The 23,795-nt window shown below is 39.6% G+C and overlaps 1 protein-coding gene across 2 annotated transcripts; it reads left to right on the plus strand.

Moving 5' to 3' along the window:
* The first annotated feature begins 15,825 nt into the window (after window positions 1–15,825).
* NDUFS5 (NADH:ubiquinone oxidoreductase subunit S5) lies at window positions 15,826–23,469 on the plus strand. 2 transcript variants are annotated; one of them, XM_036876578.2, is made up of 3 exons: window positions 15,826–15,983; window positions 20,109–20,326; window positions 23,242–23,469. In XM_036876578.2, the coding sequence occupies exons 2-3, from the start codon at window positions 20,111–20,113 to the stop codon at window positions 23,344–23,346; spliced, it is 321 nt and encodes a 106-aa protein (XP_036732473.1). In that variant the 5' UTR covers window positions 15,826–15,983; window positions 20,109–20,110; the 3' UTR covers window positions 23,347–23,469. The 2 variants fall into 2 exon arrangements, with proteins under 2 accessions (XP_036732473.1, XP_057356011.1); XM_057500028.1 differs by having other exon boundaries at window positions 15,875–15,967.
* Window positions 23,470–23,795: the final 326 nt, after the last annotated feature.

Consider the following 23,795-nt stretch of genomic DNA (forward strand, 5'->3'; position numbering starts at 1 on the left):
GTGTTTATTGAAAGATAGTTTGTTAAATACTATTAAGGAATAATGACTTCTCTGCTGCCCTAGTGATTCTTCCCTTGAAAATGGCTTCTGCGAGTGCTATTATATAGTCTCATAGCTACAGTTTAAACTGACCTCGGATAGGGCTGACACCCTCAGGATGAAAAGGAGCAAGTTTACCTACGGAAAAATTTCCAGCCACCCACCCCAAACCATATTTTCAAATAAATGATTAGTACTTCACTGTAAGGAGGGTGTGGTACTTTGTCTAAAATGTCAATGTCTGAAGTCTTCATGAGTTTTTGCTTTTTTCTGATGCTTTTACAGTATCATCTCTTCATTGCCTGGATATCTGTTAGCTGGACTGTGTATTTGGAAAATTATTTGTAGAAATAAATAGGGCAAGGATGAGGCATCCACCTATAGGAAGGATTCCTGATTGTGCCTGGGAATATTACCAAACCTTAAAGAAGTCAAATTGAAGGCTGGAGGTTCTGTGGATCATCCAGATGGCACAAACCAGGTCTCAAGTCAACATGTGAGGACTGGTTTACTTTTGTTTCACCATACCTTGCAAGTACAATACTTGGGAATCCCAGTTTAAGGTGGTAGGGGGTGGGGAGGGGGGTTGTTCCCAGGTTTAGCTGAACTTAGGTTTTGATTTTGGTTTTCTTCAGTCTCTGAGGCTTTTGAGTACAGCTCAGGCATCTTGGGCCACCTTCCAATTTGGCAAATGCCTAAGGAAAAGGGCAGCTCAGTTATATCTATCACTTTCTGTGTTCTCATTTAGATTTTGGTTCAGTAATTCTCTATTACCTACTTAACCTTTTTGTGCTTTTGAAGAAAATGGTTTTTATATTTCAACTGGTTTTTAGTTGGCCTTAGCAGTATGTTGATCCAAATTTCCTGGTGCTCAATATCTAGAAGTTCCTATGTGCTTTTTGCCTCAGAGCTTTGGTTGGTGAAGGCTTTTAACCTGGCTTGGTACCTAACATGACTTCATGTTAATGGGAGGTAAGTAGAGAAAGATGTGTTTATATTGGCTCTGAGTGTTTCTCAGTCATTTGGCTAGCATTACTGGTGTCTTCTGAGTTACTTTTGGAGGACAGACCCTTGTTTTTAAAGTCTGACAAATTTTTAAGTAGCCCTAATCTGTCTTCTATCTCCAGTACCTGAGTTGGAATTAACATACCTAAATATGTAAAAGTCAGTTTAATATTGATAACCTGAGAAGGGCCTGCTCATTCTAGAAAGGAATAGAAGCAGACAAAGTGGAAAGTTGTTTAGTGTTGTGTGAATGGTACAAGTAGTGGAATAAGGCAAATAAGAGTTGGTTCTAAATATCAGTATTAATCACGGAAGCCTTAATTTAGGGAGGCAGAGTTGGAGTGAGTTTCAAAGGGTGAGTGGTACTCAGTCAAAAGTAGGAATTGGGGCTTGAAATGAGCAAAGGCGGGGTGGTGGGAAATTGTGGTGTGCAAGGGATATGTAGTAGACAGGTGATGGGGAAGAGCTTGAAGCTGTCATAGGAGCTAGTTAATGAAGGGCACTGACAACTAGGAGTTTGGCCCTTATTCTGGGAATCTGAAGAGTTTTGGGGAAACAGTAAGCAAATACCAATGACAGGTTAACCAGTTAAGAGCCTCTTTTTTTGTCCATTCAGAGAGAAAAGCTTGTACATTGAGAAAGATCATAAAACATGACTCTTGATAAGAACACGGCCCTTGAATCTAGTCTCATCTTCCCTCTTCCTATAGGCAACTTTCAAAGATCTTTTTTCTTTTGGTTTGTCTTTTCTCACTTAACTAATCCAGCCCAATTCCATAGGTGGTGCTGCTGAGACTTGTTTTGTTTGCATAGATTATCTTAAATCTGCCTAAACAGGAACTGATTAGCTTTTGCATGGATTATTGAAAAACTTTCCTCTCAGCCTGTCCTCAGCATCAGCTCAGCCGATCATTTTTTCATGATGCTCCAATTGTTCCTCTGCCTGGAATTAAATCCCTTCTCACTTGATGCCTACTCAAGTGGCAACTGTTCCCTTCAAGGCAGTTACCTATTCATTTGATAAAGATTTATAGAGCACATACTATTTGTCAAGTACTGTCTGAATATATCAGTGAGATTGACAGACAAGATGCCTGCTCTTGTACTTAGATTTTAGGGAGATAAGACAGGCAAACTAGTTTATTAAGTTAATCCAAGATAAAGTGTTTGAAGAAAATAAAATGGTAATGATAGGGAGTAACTAGATGCCTAAATTCGATTGTAAGGGAGACCTTTTTGAAGAGGTGTACTACTTACATAGCTCTTCATTTTAGCACTTCATTTTATGCCTTTTATAAAGTATTATAAGTGCATTTACCTGTCTTCATGACTCTACTACTACTATACTGAGCTCTTAGCACCTTGGGTTCTTATCTCTCTATTCTTGGCTCTTTAAAAAGTGACTAAATAATATGGCTTCTCCTCCCCTTTTCTAGTTCAGTACCCTTCCCCGAAACTCTTAACTCTCAGATCAAATAATTTCAAGCCTTCTGTAGGTTGTCTCTCTGTAGCCAGGGTAAAAGAAAAGACTACAATCCTTACACTAGAGAAGCTCACAGTCTAAATCTATCACGTGATAAAACTTGGTAAAGGTTCCGTGCATCTGGACAAGAAAAGGGTATTTCCTGGGGAAGGCAGGTTCCCTCCAAGTAGTTTTATTCTGATCTGTGCTCAAGAAGGTTGACACACTGATAAAGCTATATTGGTCTATAAAATCAGACTTTGGTGTGTTAATTTATGAAAAATATGTCAGGCGTAGTAGACTGCCCCATTGACCTTAACAGTGCTTTCTTCATGTAACCATACCACTTGGAAAGCCTAATTAAATTGAAGAGGCTGTTCCACATATCAGAATGAATAGTTCCAGGAATGTTTATCAACTTCAAGTGACCTCTACTACCATGAGCCTGACAGACCCGTCCTCCCTACTTCAGTTTGCTTCAGTAGTTCTAATTTGTTTCATCTTCAACCTGGTATTTTCTCTACCCCTGCAGTTGGCACATTTTTTTTTTCTTACTGATAATTTTTTTTTGGTATCATTAATATACAATCACATGAGCAACATTGTGGTTACTAGGTTCCCCCCATTATCAAGTCCCCACCTCATAACCCATTACAGTCACTGTCCATTGGCATAGCAAGATGCTATAGAGTCACTACTTGTCTTCTCTGTGCTATACTGTCTTCCCTGTGCCCCCCGCCTACATTATGTATGCTAATCATATGCCCCTTTTTCCCCCATATCCCTTCCTTCCCACCCATCCTCTCCAGTCCCTTTCCCTTTGGTAACTGTTAGTCCATTCTTGGGTTCTGTGAGTCTGCTGCTGTTTTGTTCCTTCAGTTTTTGCTTTGTTCTTATACTCCACATATGAGTGAAATCATTTGATACTTGTCTTTTTCCGCCTGGCTTATTTCACTGAGCATAATACCCTCTAGCTCCATCCATGTTGCAAATGATAGGATTTGTTTTCTTATGGCTGAATATTCCATTGTGTATATGTACCACATCATCTTTATCCATTCATCTACTGATGGACACTTAGGTTGCTTCCATATCTTGGCTATTGTAAATAGTGCTGCAATAAACAGAGGGGTGCATCTGTCTTTTTCAAACTGGGATCCTACATTCTTAGGGTAAATTCCTGAGGAGTGGAATTCCTGGGTCAAGTGGTATTTCTATTTTTAGTTTTTTGAGGAACCTGCATACTGTTTTCCACAGTGGTCGAACTAGGTTATATTCCCACCAGCAGTGTAGGAGGGTTCCCCTTTCTCCACATCCTTGCCAGCATTTGTTGTTCTTAGTCTTTCCGATACTGGCCATCCTAACTTGCAAGGTGATATCTCATTGTGGTTTTAATTTGCATTTCCCTGATAATTAGTATTGTGGAGCATCTTTTCATGTTGGCACATTCTTTTTTAAATGGTCACTCTGGTTTCCATTATATTCCAGGCCTTGGGACCCATTACTTTCAGATCATTTTGCTTATTAGGTTTGTTGTATCTGTTCTACAGCCATGAACTTGAGGGTGAGAGTGGGGGGAAAACTTACAAACTCACCGTGTACTCCAAATGTGCTAGGATCTGCAGACTACCCGGTTTATTCAAATTGTGGCAGTAGTATCAGATTCAGGCCTCAAATTCCCCATGTACTAATTTATAGACAGTGTATCTGTAGGAGGGTAGTGTTAAGGCTTTTCTCAGGTCATTATTGAGAGTTGTGTGAACAAAAGGAAATCCTACAGGTCAAGGAGAGAAGTCCTGTGAATAGAGATCAAGGGGCACTTTAGAACTGTGATGGTCCACAGCCAGAGCTCACACAGCAATGAGGCTAGTTTGCAGAGGGGTGGGAATGGGGGCCTTCAATTAGGTCATGGATCCATACTCTTATGCTTTGAAAGGTGGGAGCAAGGCTACGTTGGGGAGAACAGGTTGTGATGGAAGCCTAGTCCTGTTCCACTTGGGCTCCCAGCCTCGGTTTCCCAAATACAAAATGGAAGGAGACAACAGATCAGGCTTGCCTCTGTGCACATAAACTGATTTCTTTGCTCCACGAAGAAAAGGATTGGCACAGCAAGGTAATGAAAAGGTAAATGAGCACAGGAGGCAGTGGCCACAACGTACCATAGCTGTCCACAGTTAAGTCACCTGTGAGAATCTGAGCCAGTGCCATGGTCACTGCAGCAATGGCACAGGCTCAGTTCTGTCGTGAGGTTTCTGGGAATTGTGGTTTTCCAACATTGGCAGGAGAGAAAGACTTGTTACCAACATCCTTGCACATGGGGCTCTGCGTACCAACCACTGTATCCACAGTTAGCAATATCTGTAAGAGAAGTTTACAGGGCTGGTGGGACCTCAGGAAAGGCCTAGTAAAAGCCTGAGGAGTTGGGGAAGCTTTCACCAGAAAATGGCAAGATAAAGAGTCTGGACAGATTAGGTCCAGATGGAAGAAAGTGCTCCTACAATGTCTGTAGGAATGAGCCCAATTCTGGACGGATGACTGAGAGCACAAGGAGGTTGAGTAGGTTTTGGTAAATTGGGATCTGAGAATTTAGAAATGGGAAGAAATCAGATTTTGAAGGATCTTGAATGCTAATCCCAAGAGTTTGGACTGTGTCTTGAAACACTGAAACCTCACACACAACCTAGGCAGTATGAATGACTCCCTCCTTTGTGTTATCCTTTGTTTTGTTCATCTTTCTGTCTTACCACTTGCCACAGCATTCTGTGTCTTCATCCCAAGAATTCAACAAGGGCCTCGGCATGTGAAGAAAGCTTAATAACTGTTTTTTGAATGACCAGATTTGAGTTTGAGAAAAGCAACCAGTAGCAAAAGGGAGGGTGCGTATAGAGGGAGCAAGTCTGGATGTGAAAAGCCATCAGAGTTAAAAGTAAATTTCTTTTCCCACCTTCAATTGTCTATCAATCCAAGGGTTGAAATCTGGCAGCTCAGAGGCCATTTCCAGTGTGGGTGTTGTTTGGCCAGCACATTTTAATTAGTTGCCTCACATTTACAGTGGGGGGTTTCACACTTAAATAATAATAAAATATTTGTCTTCTCTTGAAAAAATCTAAAGATTTGACAATGTGGGCTCTTTCAACAGCAATAGGGTGGAACTGAGTAACTGCCTCCATCTTTAAATAGGACATATGCTCTCCAGTTTGTCACATTCCCCACCAATGCTTCCATCAGTAAAACTGAGGCCTAGCTACAGCTGCCAGTTGTCATTGATCATGATCCTTTTGTTTTCATTTCCTTACAGTGAGCTTTGTGTGGCTCTGGAGGTGTCTTGAGTTGACCATCTTTGTATTAACCTGTCTGGTTTCTGAGGAGTTACACAATGATGTTAATATTTTAGGATGATTAATCAGTGCAAGACAGACAAGTGAGCTGGGAGGGAGAAAGGAAGAAATAAATTGGAAATGTGTCGAAGGAATACAGGCATACCTCAGAGATGTAGCAGGTTCTGTTCCAAACTGCTGCAATGAAGTATCACAAAGTAGGTAAATGAATTTTTTTGTTTCTCAGTGCATATAAAAGTTAGGCTTACCCTGAAAGAGGCTTAAAGATGGCGGCGTGAGAAGTGAGACAGAAACCTTCTCCCCAAACCACATATAATAAGAAAATACAGCAAATACAATGAATCCTGAAAGAGTGACTGGAAAGAAGACTGAAACAGACTGCCTACATCTGGGGAAAAGAGAAGAACTCACAGAAAAGGATAAAGTAGCAAAGCTGTGACCTGGCAGGACCCAAGCCCTTCCCCCCACCCCAGCTCACTGGATGGAGGAAGAGAAATGGAGCAGGGAGAGGGTAGAAGCCTAGAAGTGCTGAACACCCAGCCTTGGAGATCTGCACTGGGAGCATGAATCACATTACATGGTGCTCTGCAGATTAGTGGGGTTGGAAAGAAAAGAAAGGCGGAATATTTGGAGAGACTGAGATTTCCGCTACTTGTGGAGAACAGGTACCTATAACCAGTCACTCTGGGACAAAAGAAAGGTGGGCAAGTTGAATGACTTCACAACAGTGAGTGAGACGGCTGCTAAAGGGGCAAGGATTACACAGAGCTTGCTGCTAGGAGAAAGGACAGGTGGACAAAATCGTCCTGGCACACTCAGCCCAGCAGGTTGGGAACTCTCAGGAGTTTCAGGCGCTCCATCCCTCTGGCTGGCAATGTGCACTAAGGTGACCCCCAATGAGATATGCAGCCTGCTGCTCCTTCTGCCCTGCTGGCACTGGTTAGCAAACCTGCTGCCACCACTGCACCATGACAGCCAGAGGGTGGCATTGCCTATGGCAGCTACAGGGGCATAACGCAGAGGCTCCTCCCTGTGCACTCGGTCCACTGGCCCTGGCAGTGGAGGCAGGCACTGCAGCCGGGAAGCAGGAAAGAGCTCTTTCCTCCCTACAGGCCACTCACCTATTACCCTTGCCATCACTCCAGGTGCTGGGTAGCTCCAGAGAGTAGAGCTTCTGGGCACTGGAGAGTGCTGCCTTCACTAAGTTATTCCAGAATAATCAATAAAAATATGAAATGGCAAAAGAACCTGTATAAATCAAAATTCCACAAACACCAGAAAGAGGGCCAAGTGAAACTGAAATCACCAATCTTCCTGATAAAGATTCCAAAATAAAAATAATGAACATGCTCACAGAGCTACAGAAAAATATTCAAGACCTCAGGGAGGAATTCAAGAAAGAGAAAATTTGAAAAATACAGTATCTGAAATGAAACATACAACGGAAGGATCCAAAAGCAGATTAAATGAGGTAGAGGAGATGGTAAATGAAATAGAAATTAGAGAACAGGAATAGAAAGAAGAGCACAGAGATAAAAAAGGACTTCTAGGAATGAAAGAATATTAAGAGAACTGTGTGACCAATCCAAAAAGAACAATATTCACATTAGAGGGGTACCAGAAGAATAAGAGAGAGAAAAAGGGATAGAAAGTGTCTTTGAAGAAATAATTGCTGAACACTTCCTCAATCTGGGGAAGGAAAGTGTCTCTCAGGCCATGGAAGTGCACAGATCTCCTGAAACAACAGACCCAAAGAAGATAACACCAGGACATATAAAAATTAAAATGGCAAAGATCAAGGACAAGGACAGAGTATTAAAAGCAGCCAGAGAGAGTAAAAAAGATCACCTACAAAGGAAAACCCATCATGCTATCATCAGACTTCTCAGCAGAAATCTTACAAGCCAGAAGGGAGTGGCATAATATATTTAATGCAATGAAACAGAAGGGCCTCAAACCAAGAATACTCTACCTGAAAAGATTATCATTTAAATTTAAAGGAGGGATTAAACAATTTTCAGATAAGCAAAAGTTGAGGGAATTTACCTCCCACAAACCGTCTCTACCATATATTTTGGAGGGAACTCTATAGATGAAAGTGCTCCTAAGGCTAAATAGCTGTCACCAGATAAAATAAAACCACAGTAAAGGAAGTAGCAATTAATTACTAGGCAAATGAAAAATTAAATCAACTACTCACAAAGTCAGTGAAGGGATACACAAAGAGTACAGAATATGATACCTAATATATAGAGTACAGGAGGAAGAAAAAGAAGGAACAAGAAAGAACCTTTAGATTGTGTTTATAATAGCATAATAAGCGAGTTAAGTTAGACTGTTAAATAGTAAAGAAGCTGCCCTTGAACCTTTGGTAACCACCAATCCAAAGCCTGCAATGGCAATAAGTACATATCTATTGATAATTACCCTGAATGTAAATGGACTGAATGCACCAATCAAAAGACATAGAGTTGCAGAATGGAAAAAAAAAAAGACCCTCCCCCCCAAAAAAAACAAGACCCATCTATATGCTGCCTACAAGAGACTCACTTCAAACTCAAAGACATATATAGACTAAACATGAAAGAATGGAAAAATATATTTCATGCAACTAATAGGGAGAAAAAAGCAGCAGTTGCAGTACTTGTATCAAACAAAATAGACTTCAAAACAAAGAAAGTAACAAGAGACTAAGAAGGACATTACATAATGATAAAGGGGTCAGTCCATCAGAGGATATACCATTATAAATATCTATGTGTCCAACATAGGAGCACCTACATATGTGAAACAAATACTAACAGAATTAAAGGGAGAAATAGAATGCAACACTTCATTTTAGGAGATTTCAACACTCCATTCACTCCAAAGGACAGATCAACCAGACAGAAAATAAATAAGGAGACAGAGGCACTGAACAACACATTAGAACAGATGGACCTAACAGATATCTACAGAACACATCACCCAAAAGCAGCAGGATACACATTCTTCTCAAGTGCACATGGAACATTTTCTAGATCACATACTGGAACTCAAAAAGAGCCTCAGTAAATTCAGAAGGATTGAAATCATACCAATCAGATTCTCAGACCACAAAGGTATGAAACTAGAAATAAATTATGCAAAGAACACAAAAAGGCCCACAAACACATGGAAGCTTAAGAACATGCTCCTAAATAATCAAGGGATCAATGACCAAATAAAAACAGATAACATTTGGAGACAAATGACAACAACAACTCAACATCGCAAAATCTGCGGAATGCAGGGAAAGCCATGCTAAGAGGGAAGTATACTGCAATACAGGCTTACCTCAGGAAAGAAGAACAATCCCAAATGAACAGTCTAAACTCACAATAATGAAACTAGAAAAAGAAGAACAAAGGAGGCCCAAAGTTAACAGAAAGAGAGATATAATAGAGATCAGAGCATAAATAAATAAAATCAAGAAGAAAAGAATAGAAAGAATCAATGAAAACAGGAGCTGGTTCTTCAAGAAAATTGACAAAATACATAAACCCCTAGCAAGACTTATCAAGAAAAAAAGAGTGTTTAAACATATAAACAAAATCAGAAGTGAGAAAGGAAAAATCACTATAGATACCACAGAAATACAAAGAATTATTAGAGAATACTATGAAAAATTATATGCTAACAAACTGGATAAACTAGAAGAAATGGACACCTATCTAGAAAAATACAACTTTCCAAGGCTGACCCAGGAAGAAACAGAAAATCTGAATAGACCAATTACCAGAAATGAAATTGAACTGGTAATCAAAAACCTACCTAAGAACAAAACATCTGGACTAGATGTTTTCAGTGCTGAATTTTATCAAACATTTAATGAAGACATAATACCCATCCTCCTTAAAGTTTTACAAAAAGTAGAACAGGAGAGAATACTCCCAAACTCATTCTACAAGGCCAACATCACTCTAATACCAAAAACAGGCAAAGACACCACAAAAAAAGAAAATTACAGACCAATATCCCTGATGAACATAGACACAAAAATACTCAACAAAATACAAGCAAACCGAATTTAAAAATACATTAAAAAGATCATCCATCATGATCAAGTAGGATTTATTCCAGAGATGCAAGGATGGTACAACATTTGAAAATCCATCAACATCATCCACCAAATCAACAAAAAGAAGGAAAAAACCACATGATCATCTCCATAGATGCTGAAAAAGCATTCGACAAAATTCAGCATCCACTCAGGATAAAAACTCTCAACAAAATGGGTATAGAGGACAAGTACCTCAACATAATAAAGGCCATATATGACAAACCCACAGTCAACATCATACTTAACAGCGAAAAACTGAAAGCTTTTCACCTAAGATCAGGAACAAGACAGGGATGCCCACGCTCCCCACTTTTATTCAACATAGTTTTGGGGGTCCTAGCCACAGCAATCAGACAACACAAAGAAATAAAAGGCATCCAGATTGGTAAGGAAGAACTCAAACTGTCACTGTTTGCAGATGACATGATATTGTACATAACCCTAAAGACTCCACTCCAAAACTACTAGAACTAATATCTGAATTCAGCAAAGTTGCAGGATACAAAATTAATACACAGAAATCTGTTGCATTCCTATACACTAATGATGAACTAGCAGAAAGAGAAATTAGGAAAACAATTCCATTCACAATTGCATCAAAAAGAATAAAATAGCTAGGCATAAACCTAACCAAGGAAGTGAAAGACCTATACTCTGAAAACTACAAGACAATCATGAGAGAAATTTAAAAAGATACTAATAAATGGAAACACATCCCGTGCTCATGGATAGGAAGAATTAATATTGTCAAAATGGCCATCCTGACCAAAACAATATACAAATTCGATGCAATCCCTATCAAATTACCAACAGTATTCTTCAATGAACTGGAACAAATAGTTCTAAAATTCATATGGAACCACAAAAGACCCTGAATAGCCAAAGCAATCCTGAGAAGGAAAAATAAAGCAGGGGGGATATAACTTCCCAACTTTAAGCTCTACTACAAAGCCACAGTAATCAAGACAATTTGGTACTGGCACAAGAACAGATCCACAGACCAGTGGAACAGAATAGAGAGTCCAGACATTAACCCAAACATAGATGGTCAATTAATATACAATAAAGGAGCCATGGATATACAATGGGGAAATGACAGCCTCTTCAACAGCTGGTGTTGGCAAAACTGAACAGCTACATGTAAGATAATGAAACTGGATTGCTGTCTAACACCATAGACAAAAGTAAATTTGAAATGGATCAAAGACCTGAACATAAGGCCATGAAACCATAAAACTCTTAGAAAAAAACAGGCAAAAATCTCTTGGACAGAAACATGAGCAACTTCTTCATGAACATATCTCCCCAGGCAAGGGAAACAAAAGCCAAAATGAACAAGTGGGACTATATCAAGCTGAAAAGCTTCTATACAGCAAAGGACACCATCAGTTGAACAAAAAGACATCCTATACAGTATGGGAGAATATATTCATAAATGACATATCTGATAAGGAGTTGAATTCCAAATTATATAAAGAGCTCACACACCTCAACAAACAAAAAGCAAATAATCCAATTAAAAACTGGACAGAGGATCTGAACAGACACTTCTCCAAAGAAGAAATTCAGATAGCCAACAAGTACATGAACAGATGCTCCACATCGCTAATCATCAGAGAAATGCAAATTAAAACTGCAATGAGATATCACCTTACACCATCCAAAAGACAAACAACAACAAATGTTGGCCAGGATGAGGAGAAAGGGGAACCCTCCTACACTGCTGGTGGGAATGTAAATTAGTTCAATGATTGTGAAAAGCAGTATGGAGGTTCCTCAAAAAACTAAAAATAGAAATACCATTTGACTTAGGAATTCCACTCCTCAGGAATTTACCCTAAGAATGCAGGAGCCCAGTTTGAAAAAGACATATGCACCCCTATGTTTATTGCAGCACTATTTACAATAGCCAAGAAATGGAAGCAACCTAAGTGTCCATCAGTAGATGAATGGATAAAGATGTGGTACATATACACAATGGAATATTATTCATCCATAAGAAGAAAACAAATCCTACCATTTGCAACAATATAGATGGACCTAGAGGGTATTATGCTCAGTGAAATAAGCCAAGCAGAAAAAGAGAAGTATCAAATGATTTCACTCATCTGTGGAGTATAACAATGCAACACCTGAAAGAACAAAACAGCAGCAGACTCACAGAACACAAGAATGGACTAACAGTTACCAAAGGGAAAAGGACTCGGGAGGGTGGGTGGGAAGGGAGCAATAAGGGGGAAAAAGGGGCATTACGATTAGCACACATGGTGTAGGCATGGGGCATGGGGAGGGCAGTGCAACACAGAGACGACAAGTAGTGATTCTACAGCATCTTACTATGCTGATGGACAGTGACTCTAATGGGGTATGTGTTGGGGACTTGATAATGGGGGGAGTCTAGTAACCATAATGTTGCTCATATAATTGTACATTAATGATACCAAAATAAAAAATAAAACTCTTCAGAGGTAGAAATTTACCCAAAGAAAACAAGTTCTCTGATTCAAAAAGACATATCCACCCCTATGTTCATTGCAGCATTATTTACAATAGCCAAGGTATGGAAGCAACCTAAGTGTCCATCAGTAGATGAATGGATAAAGCAGAGGTGGTACATATACACAATGGAATACTATTCAGGCATAAGAAACAAACAAATCCTACCATTTGCAACATGGAGCTAGAGGGTATTATGCTCAGTGAAATAAGCCAGGCAGAGAAAGACAAATGCCAAATGATTTCCCTCATTTGTGGTGTATAACAACAAAACAAAACTGAAGGACTCCAAGAAGGGACTAGCCGTTATCAAAGGGAAGAGGTGGGGAAGGTGAGTCAAGAAGGAGGGAGAAGGGGATTGAGGGTATTAGGATTAGTACACATGGTGTGTGGGGGGTCACAGGGAAGACAGTGTAGCACAGAGAGGACAAATAGGGACTCTGTGGCATCTCACTACACTGATAGAGAGTAACTGCAATGGGGTATGCAGGGGACACGATAACATGGGTGAATGTAGTAACCACATTGTTTTTCTTGTGAAACCTTCATAAGAGTGTATATCAATGATACCTTAATTTTAAAAAATCTAAAAAAAATTGTGTATCAATTTTTTAATTAAAAAGTTATGTTTACACTATAGTCCTTTAAGTCTTAAGAGCATTATGTCTAAAAAAAAACAATGTACATACCTTAATTTAAAAATACTTTACTGCTAACATATGCTAACCATCACCTGAGCTTTTATCCAGTCATCATCTTTTTGCTGCTGGCGGGTCTTCCTTCCATGCTGCTGGCTGGTGCCTGATCAGGGTATTGGGCTGCTGAAGGTTGGGGGAGCTGAGGCAATTCTTAAAACAGCACTGCAATGAAATGTGCTGCATCCTTCCTTTCACGAATAATTTCTCTGTGGCATGTGATGCCATTTGATATCATTGTACCCATGGAACTTGTTTCAAAATTGGAATCGGTTTCAAACCCTGCTGGCTGCTTTATCAACTAAGTTTATGTAATATTCTAAATCTTTTATTGTCATTTCAACAACTACACAGCATTTTCACCAGGAGTAGATGTTATCTCAAGAAACCACTTGCCTTGCTTGGCCATAAAAAAGAACTCCTTATCCATTCAGTTTTTATCATAAGGTTGCAGCAATTCAGTTACATCCTCAGGCTCCACTTCTAATTCTAGCTCTCTTGCTATTTCTACCACATCTGCAGTTACATCCTCCACTGAAGTACGGAGTATGATCCATGAGTGTTAGAATCAACGTCTTCCAAACTCCTGTTTGTATTGATATTTTGACCTCTTCCCATGAATCACAAATGTTATTGGCATCTAAAATGCTGAATTTTTTCCAGGTTTTCAATTTACATTGTCCAAATCCAGCAGAGGACTCACTACCTATAGCAGCTATATCTTACAAAATGTGTTTGTTCAATAATAAGACTTGAAAGTCAAAATTACTCCTTGAATCATGGGCTGCAGATGGATGCTGTGTTAGCAGGCATGAAAATAACATTACTCTTGTACATCTCCATTGGAGCTCTTGGGTGACAATGTGCATTGTCAATGAGCAGTAAGATCTTGAATCTTTTTTTCTGAACAGTAGATCTCAATGGTGGGCTTAAAGTATTCAGTAAACCATTTTCTAAGTGATGTTATCCAAGCCTTGCTATTATTTTTACAGGCAGAGAAGATTTAGTGTAATTCTTAAAAAAGCTCTATGATTTTCAGAACAGTAAATGAGCACTGCATTCAAGTCACCAGCTGCAGTAGCCCATAACAAGAGAGTCAGTCTGTCCTTTGAAGCTTTGAAGCCAGACATTAAGTTCTCTCTAGCTATGAAAGTCGTAGATGGCATCTTCTCCCAACATAAGGGAAGTATATATCTGCTCGACACAGAATTGCCACAAACCCTTAATTTGTAAAAAACACAGTATCTGAAAAACACATAAATTGAAGCACAATGAAATGAGGTATGCCTGTACTTGAGAGAACTTGACTGTGATTAAATATTGGATGAAAGATGAGGTAAGGCAAAATCTTCAGAACTTCCTATCTGAATGGCTGGGAAGATTTCATCAATATAAACAAGAAAGTGGAAGAAGTAAAAAGAGGAGTGATGATCAATACCTTGCCACCTCTAGTATTTTGTGGGCAAGGGCCATGAGTTAATACCAATTCCATAATCTGCTGGACATGTATTGGTGCTCAGGAAAGTCTACTTGAACTGGAACTCTGATCTCAGTTGTTGCATATATGTAGTGATGGGGGAAAGGGAGGGAGAATTGGATGCTTGAATGAAACCAGTAAGTTGTGGGACCTTAGAAATTGTCTCCAAAGTGGGTAATCCTAGGGCTTAGGGGCAGTTAACCCATTTGGGGGGAAAATCTATGCAAAAGCCCTGAAGCAGAGCAGGAATGTGGTGTGCAAAAATGGAGATGGGGTGGAAATGGTATCATTTCAGGGGAAAGGAAAAAAAATTCAGACTGGATGGCATGACTTTTCCTGAAATACAATGGAACACCTAGCTCTTGTTTAGGGCAGGAGGCAGCAGACTTTGTACACTGAGGCTGGGAAATATGGAAGGCTAGACTTCTCTTAAACATTTTTGAGAGCACATCACTTAAAACGAGAAGGTATTTTCAGTCCAAACCCTAAATAAATATTTATGTACAAGCTATTTATATGTACAACTGCAGTAGTTATTTTGCAAATATTTATATACACATACAAAATAGAAATTTTAAATGATTAGATGAAAGATTAGAAATATTCTGTTTTCTTCCCACATCTCAAGTGTATCATATATATCGCATACACCCTACAGTACCTACACATATCCCACTTCGGAGGCTCACTGGAAGTTCTGAAACAGAGGAGGTGCATGGTTTCTGAACTTTCCCGAATCCGCCAACTTTAGAAGCTGAGGCATCAGAGAACCGCGGTTGCCTTACAATGTCTGTCTTCCACGTGCCAGGAAAGGCTTCAGTGCTATACACACAACTCATTTACTTCCCAAAGCAATCCTATGCTGTAGGTACTATAATTATATTTTAAGATAATATCTTTATTCTAAGATGAGACTGAGGGAGAGTGAGGTTAAGCAGCTTTCCCAGGGTCACACCTAAGTGGCCGAGCCAGAATTTGAACCCACGCGCCATTAAGTTCACAGTCGATGAGCTAAATCACTACTGGGCAGGGGTAAGGTGGGGGTGGCAGATCACTGTTTTTTCTCTCGTGTGGCCTTATCAAGTCCCTCACCAATAAGAGCTGTCGTGAGGGTGCTAGGTTCACTGCGAGGAAGAAGCAGGACCCACTAACGACTGGCTGGTCTCCAACGCGAGGGTAGGGAAGGTCCATTCGCTCTCAGTACCTCCGGAAGCCAACGCAGCCGGCTGCGCAGGCGCAGATCGATGGGTTTAGGTTCTACCGTTCCCGGGGCTCGGCGTGGCGCTGGGTACGTCGCGCTGCGGGCGTCCTTTGCGGCAGGCCGTCGTGTCGCGGCCAGATCATCCAGTTGAGGCGGCCGGCGAGGAGACAAGGGTATCGCAGCGGGACGGTAGGGGCTGCGTATGTCCGCCGGGCAATGTATTTCCTTCCAAGATCTCCATAAGAAATTTCCTCTTGGCTGCTGCGTGTCCGTTCTCCCAGGCCCGATCTCTGGGCATGTTTTCTGCTTTCCCCGGCAGTTGCCTTCTCCCACACAGCCAGGGTCACCTAATCCTGTAGGCCGCACCCCTCTCGGCTCTCCGTGCAGGTTAACTTCGCTTGCTGCCGGGCTAATGTTTTGGCCTTTCCTTTCTTAACCGGAAGTCCGCGCTCCTCATCCCGGCTTTCAAGGCTCCGCGTGATTTCGGCACCGCGGATGTCTTTTGCATTTCGTTCTTCCGGACGTGCCCTCTGCGCTCCAGCCACGTCTGGGTGTTCAGTGTGTCTCCCAAACGCCCAGCACCTTTCGCTGTGACGCGTGTTGTGCCCTCCTGGAAAACTCTGCCCACTGACCTTCACTTTGCAAACTCAACCCATTTTAAAGCCATTTTCAAATTTCCTGGGCAGAATTGATTACCTTCTTGGAGCTCTTGTCTATTTGGTCCCTATTATCTGCGTGTCTCCAATCCAGTGCTTACATTACAGCTACTGTTGTCCTTCCATCTCAATGCCTGGAGCGTTATCACTCAGGAAATGACTGAAAGAATGGGTAGAAAATTAAAAAAATTAAGTTCACCTGTAAATCTACCATTCATATGTGACTATATTGACATTTTTTGTTCTTCCTTCCAGTCTTTTATTTATTTATTTTGGTATCGTTAATGTACAATTACTTGAACAACATTATGGTTACTAGTCTCCCCCTATTATCAAGCCCCCCCACATACCCCATTACAGTCACTGTCCATCAGCGTAGTAAGATGCTATAGATACAGAATTATTACTTGTCTTCTCTGTGTTATACTGCCTTTCCCGTGTCTCCCTCCCCCTGCTACCTTATATGTGCTAATTGTAATGCCCCTTTTCCCCCCATATCCCTCCCTTCCCACCCATCATCCCCAGTCCCTTTCCCTTTGGTAACTGTTAGTCCATTCTTGGGTTCTGTGAGTCTGCTGCTGTTTTGTTCCTTCAGTTTTTGCTTTGTTCTTATACTCCACAGATGAGTGAAATCATTTGATACTTGTCTTTCTCCGCCTGGCTTATTTCACTGAGCATAATACCCTCTAGCTCCGTCCATGTTGTTGCAAATGGTAGGATTTGTTTTCTAATTATGGCTGAATAATATTCCATTGTGTATGTATATCACCTCTTCTTTATCCATTCATCTACTGATGGACACTTAGGTTGCTTCCATTTCTTGGCTATTGTAAATAGTGCTGTGATAAACATAGGGGTGCATATGTCTCTTTCAAACTGGGCTCCTGCATTCTTAGGGTAAATTCCTGAAGAGTGAAATTCCTGGGTCAAATGTTATTTCTATTTTTAGTTTTTTGAGGAACCTCCATACTGCTTTCCACAATCGTTGAACTAATTTGCATTCCCACCAGCAGTGTAGGAGGGTTCCCCTTTCTCCACATTCTGGCCAACATTTGTTGTTGTTTGCCTTTTGGATGTTGGCCATCCTAACTGGTGTGAGGGGATATCTCATTGTGGTTTAATTTCCATTTCTCTGATGATTAGTGATGTGGAGCATCTTTTCATGTGCCTGTTGGCCATCTGAATTTCTTCTTTGGAGAAATGTCTGTTCAGATCCTCTGTCCATTTTTTAATTGGATTATTTGCTTTTTGTTAAAGTACGTGAGCTCTTTATATAATTTGGAAGTCAACCCCTTATGGGATATGTCATTTATGAATATATTCTCCCATACTGTAGGATGTCTTTTTGTTCTACTGATGGTGTCCTTTGCTGTACAGAAGCTTTTTAGTTTGATACTTCCTTCCAGTCTTTTTTTTTTACATGGATTGCAAGATTTTTTAAATTAAGGTGTCACTGATACACAATTTTATGAAGGTTTCACATGAACAACATTGAGGTTTCAACATTCACCCATATTACCAAGTCCTCCCCCCTCATTGCAGTCACTGTCTGTCAGTGTAGTAAGGTGCTATAGAGTCAAGTTGTCTTCGTGCTGTACTGCCGTACCCATGACTCACCTATATAATGATTGACAATTATAGTGCCCCTTAATCCCCTTCTCCCTCCCCATCCACCTTCCCCAGCCCCTTCCCTTCGGTAACTGCTGGTCCCTTCTTGGAGTCTGTGAGTCTACTGTTCTTTTGTTCCTTCAGTTTTGCTTTGTTATACTCCACAAATGAGTGAAATCATTTGGTACTTGTCTTTCTCTGCCTGGCTTATTTCACTGAGCATAATATCCTCTAGCCCCGTTCATGTTGTTGCAAATGGTAGGATTTGTTTTCTTCTTATAGCTGAATAATATCCCATTGTGTATATGTACCACATCTTCTTTACCCATTCATCTATTGGTGGACACTTAGGTTGCTTCTGTATCTTGGCTATTGTAAGTAGTGCTGCAATAAATATACAGGTGCATATGTCTTTTTGAATTTCGGATCTTGTTTTCTTTGGAAAACTCCTAAATTTCTAGGAGTAGAATTCCTGGGTCAAATGGTATTTCTATTTTTAGTTTTTTGAGGAACCTCCATATTACTTTCCACTATGGTTGAACTAGTTTACATTCCCACCAACAGTGTAGGAGGGTTCCCCTTTCTCTGCTTCCTTGCCAGCATTTGTTTTTCCTAGTCTTTTTGATGTTGGCTATCCTAACTGGTGTGAGGTGATATCTCACTGTGGTTTTAATTTGCATTTCCCAGATAATTAGCTATGTGGAGCATCTTTTCATGAGCCTATAGACCATTAAAATTTCTTCTTTGGAGAAGTGTCTGTTTATATCCTCAGCCCATTTTTTAATTGGGTTATTTGCTTTTTGGGTGTTGAAGAATGTGAGTTCTTTATATATTTTAAATGTTAACCCCTTATCGGATAAGTCGTTTACAAATTTATTCTCCCATATTGTAGGATGCCTTTTTGTTCTGCTGATGGTGTCCTTTTCTGTACAGAAGCTTTTTAGTTTGATGTCCCATTTGTTCATTTTTGCTTTTGTTTCCCTTGCCTGAGGAGATGTGTTCAGGAAAAAGTTGCTCATGTTTATATTCAAGAAATTTGTACCTGTGTTTTCTACTAAGAGTCTTGTGGTTTCATGACTTACATTATTCAGGTCTTTGATCCATTTTGAGTTTACTTTTGTGTATGGGGTTAGACAGTAATCCAGTTTCATTCTCTTACATGTAGCTGTCCAGTTTTGCCGACACCACTGGTGAAGAGGCTGTCTTTTCCCCATTGTAAAGCATGGCTCCTTTATTGTATATTAATTGGCCATATATGTGTAGGTCCTTCTAGTCTTCTTTTGCATACAATTTTCTTTTAGCATTGTTGTAGTCCCTTTTTACATTTAACATGAAAGTATGTGTTTCATGTATATTGTCTTTTTTCCCAAATATCTGTCATATTCAGTCGGGCACCTGATTTAATTATCCATTTGTTGTTTCACACTTAAGTTGTGTGAATTTTTTTTTTTTCCAGTAACAGTTACAGAGTGCCTACCTGGTCCTTGCACTCATGGCACTCACTATTCAAAAGTGGAGACAGTCAAGTAAATAGTCCATTACTGTAGCACGTGAAGGACTCCTATGGGAAGTTGCAGATGGTGTGCAAACACACTGGAGGGACCCCAGATGCAGGATCACTTTCCAGGAGAAATTGTCATCTAAATTGATATAGATAAGAAAATGTAAAGAAATGTTTTTGTGTTTGTGCTTTTTTTTCTTTTGAGTTGTTTCTTCAGATCTGTCTCAAAAAATTGGGATTATCGAGTCAGAACATAAAAATTTGTTTTGACTTTTGATAAAAAATGACCTCATTAATATAGACACCATTTTTATGCATTGTTTTTTAGTTCTAGTTCTTTTTTCCTTGGGTTTTCTGAAAGCACAGAAGTTCTTCTACCATAAACTGGATGAACCTGTCCAATGAAAAAGTTTGGTGAGAAGAAATTGAGAGAATAGTATAAAATATCTTTCTAGAGGGCTCCTTATCATAATTATCTCATTTTTCTTAGAAATTTCTCAATTGATTGCACATTTACAGCATTATTTCTTTTTTTATCTTCCATTTCAGCCATGCCTTTCTTTGATGTACAGAAAAAGCTGGGCATTAACTTGGATCATTGGATGACAATCCAAAGTGCTGAGCAGCCTCACAAAATTCCAGGTCGATGCCATGCTTTTGAAAAAGAATGGATAGAATGTGCACATGGGATCGGTGGTATCCGCGCAGAGAAAGAGTGCAAGTTAGAATTAGAAGATTTTACAGAATGTCTGCTTCGGCAGAAAACGGTGAGGAAGTGATGGAGATGGAAGCTGAATTACTTCCTTATTTCTTTGGGGCTACTTTTAGGTATTTTAAATTTTAAATGGGTCATTGGGGAATGGCTTGCCCAATGTGAATTGGCAAAACTTTGTGCTCAAACACCTTCTCTATAGTTAACCATGTCAAAGAAGTTCAATGCCTTTACATGTGAGGAGGGCCTATTGTTCCTCATCATCTTTGTGTTCTTCCTCATCTCTCACCTATGTCCATGGCATTGTACCCTGCTGTAGCCACCAGGTTAGACATTACATCTGTGTGTGTACTTTTATTTTTGCAGTAGTCTTTAAAGCTAAGATTATCAGCCAGCCTTGGATGTTTATCCTTGAAAATTTTGGGGAGAAAATATTTCAAATTCATTGAACCTTAATTGGGGAAGAGGTTAAAACCCTGCAAATCTATTATATTGAACCTGATATAACAATCTCTGGATTCATTTCTACTCTGGAGAAGATGGAGGTGTTAATGAGATAGCTTTAGGTGAGCCTGACCAAAGGTGCAGCGAAAAAAAGATGTTAACAGCATAATATCTACCTCCTTAAGAGTTGAATGAATTACATGACATACTGGGCTCTATTCTCCCTTAGAGAAGAGTTCTTTGGGTGTGCGCTGTAATTTTGCCTTTTTCTGTACTCCAGATATAACAAATAGAAATGTTTTTATTACTCCCCAGTCTTGGAGTTCAGGAAGACAATTTAGATTTTCAGTTAAATTGATCACAAAGTTATCCATATCAAAATTTTTAAATTTCTTACCTTTTAACATAGGCTATTGGCATTTGGATAAAGTGAGGCCAAATTTGGAAGAAATGAGAGGGTGTCAGGTAATTTTATTGATGTCTGTAGGAATGTTGGTCTTTAAATGAGTAATATTACAGTGTTACTGAGGGACAGTGAGTGGGTCATGGTTGGCCACCTACTAGCCATTTGTCTTACACATATATATGTTAACTTTTCTTATGGGCTTCAGTTATTCATTGCTCACATTGAAACTTTATTCACTGGAAATTTACACTGAAAGGAGATAGTGTGATGAGGTGAAAAGAACATTGGATTGGGAGTTAGGAGAGCTGGGTTTTGATGCTGGTTCTGCCACCACTAGTTTTGTGACTTCAGATAAGTGACTTCCCTTTTTTGTCTTGGTTTCCTTATCAGGAAATAGTAGAGAGTTGCTCTAAGGTCACTTCCTCATCCTGTGAATTTATGAATAGATACACTACCATTTTACAGGTCACCCCAAATGACCAAATACTTCCACCGAGGGAAGAACCTATTGAATCAGGGAGGTAGAATCAAACACTGTTCAAGTTCTTAGTATGTAATAATACATTTATTTCTCTCAAAAATCCTGTGAGAAGCTTTCCTGTTATTTCCTCCACTGTACAATTAAAAACGAGGCAAGAAAAAAAACAAGTCTGTTGCCTAAGGTCATATGGCTACTAAGTGGTGAAACTGGGATTTGAAACTGGCAGTACTGGCTCTAGAGCCTGTGCTTGAATCCACAACACTAAGTGGTGATTGGTTCTAGCTTAGAGGAAGATTTGACGTACAGTGTTATAATGGCTCAACCATGACTAGTCCTCTGTTGCAAGACTCTTTCATAGAAAAATGTTAAGAATGCAATCTTTTGAAATTGGTTAATGTTTATATCAGTATTTGGGATACTTAGAGTTTTTTCTACTAACATTATATCCTAATTGTTCAAGGTTAATGGGATGTTTAACTGAATATACTAACTCTTCATGCCTTTGTGAAAACTTAGTCATTCACTCAAAAAATATTGGAGCACCTATTATTTCAGGAATTATTCTAGGTATTAAGATATACAATAAGCAAAGCAGCAGAAAGTGCCTGTCCTAATGGACCCTATTTGGGGGAGGAGATCAGAAAATTAACAAACAAGTTTAAAAAAATAGTATGTCAGGTGTTGATAAGTGCAACTAGACTAGAAACCACTAGGCCTGGGAGCTAAGTGGATGCTTTTAAATAGGGTGGCCAGAGAAGAGCTCAGCAATAGAAAACATTCGAACAGAGACTTAAGGAATATGTGCCATGTGGATACCAAGGAATAATGTTCCAGGCAGAGGAACAGCAATGCAAAGGCCCCTGAGCTGGAGCAGAGAGAGCCAAGAGAAGGTATTAAGACATAAAGTCAGAGAGGTAGCCCTCAAAAGTCAATAAGGGAGAATTCCACTTTTTCATTAAGATGGGAAGCTATTGGGTTTTGAGCAGAGGAATAACGGAATCAGCATTAGTGAGTATATTTCCTATGTCACAGAATCCATGTGAATTATGGCTCTTACACAGTCTTATGTAACATGGCTTTCATTTGTTGGGAAACAACCAATATCCTATCTAAGAAGAAAAGCAAAACTCAGGTCTCAACTGTGACTATTGGCTGAGCACATATCAGGTCCTTATTTCAGCCTGGTAAAAAGAGACCTCATATTGGCTATTGCTGCTTCATTTGTACCCAGTGAACAGTCACCAGCAGCAATGCAACCTTCATATAGAAAGGTCAGGAATATGTAAATGTGGGATGACCTCAGCTCTTAATATTTTTAAAGATTTATATATGCACAAATATGCCTCTTAAATTTTGATAAATGTTCTGTTAACTGTTTTTGTAAATACCTATATTCCTATATATGATAGGAACATTTTAGTTACTAGTTTTCAAGAAAGCGTTATATATATGTCAGAAATTAAAGGGCTTGGGAAGTGATTTACAGTTAGTTCTTTAAAGGTGGGTTTCATCTCAGAGGACTTCAAGGATGAAAAACTTCTGAAGTTTAAAAACGAAACCAGTTTTCCTTCAGTTTCTCCAGCCCTCAACTTTGTGGTGCTTATCTCCCCCTAGCTTAAATACTTTTTTCTTTTGACAGATGAAACGTCTGCGTGCCATCAGAAATCAGCGGGATAAGTTAATAAAAGAAGGGAAGTACATGCCTCCCCCTCACCACTTGGGCAAGGAAGATCCTAGGCCCTGAGCATAGCCACTACTGATGGCTGGAGGCTGATTTCCATGTTCTGTCTTCTCCACTGGAAAGTTTACCTGCTGAAAACCTCTGTGTCTGAAAGTGTCTAAAAATAAAGGCTTGCTCCATCCTGTACTATTTTCTCTTGGATCATATTTTTCTATAATGAAATTGCAACCTATGTTTTAAGTTTGGAAAAATGCCTCAAAAGTTAGCATCTAGGGAATAATAAACATTTAATGAAAGCTTATTATGTATGTGGTAATTGAAATATGTTAACTCTTTTAAGAAGTTCTAGCATTCATTAGTGCTTTCATTCTAGTTTATTTTCTGTAAAAAACAGACTTGCACTGGGAGGAGGAGGCAGTAGAGAGGGTGGTTGTGTTAACTGCAAACTCTGTTAAGTCTGACTTTAAGGCTAAAAAAATACCGAGTTCAGCTAATTTAATTTTAAAGAACCA

The sequence above is a fragment of the Manis pentadactyla genome, chromosome 4, assembly GCF_030020395.1.
Source record: "Manis pentadactyla isolate mManPen7 chromosome 4, mManPen7.hap1, whole genome shotgun sequence".
NCBI classification, from domain to species: domain Eukaryota; kingdom Metazoa; phylum Chordata; class Mammalia; order Pholidota; family Manidae; genus Manis; species Manis pentadactyla.

Coding starts and splice junctions, on each gene's coding strand:
- NDUFS5 (XM_036876578.2), top strand. CDS start 20,111: ATGCCTTTCTTTGATGTACAGAAAAAGCTGGGCATTAACTTGGATCAT. Junction 20,327..23,241: donor GTCTGCTTCGGCAGAAAACG/GTGAGGAAGTGA, acceptor TTCTTTTGACAG/ATGAAACGTCTGCGTGCCAT.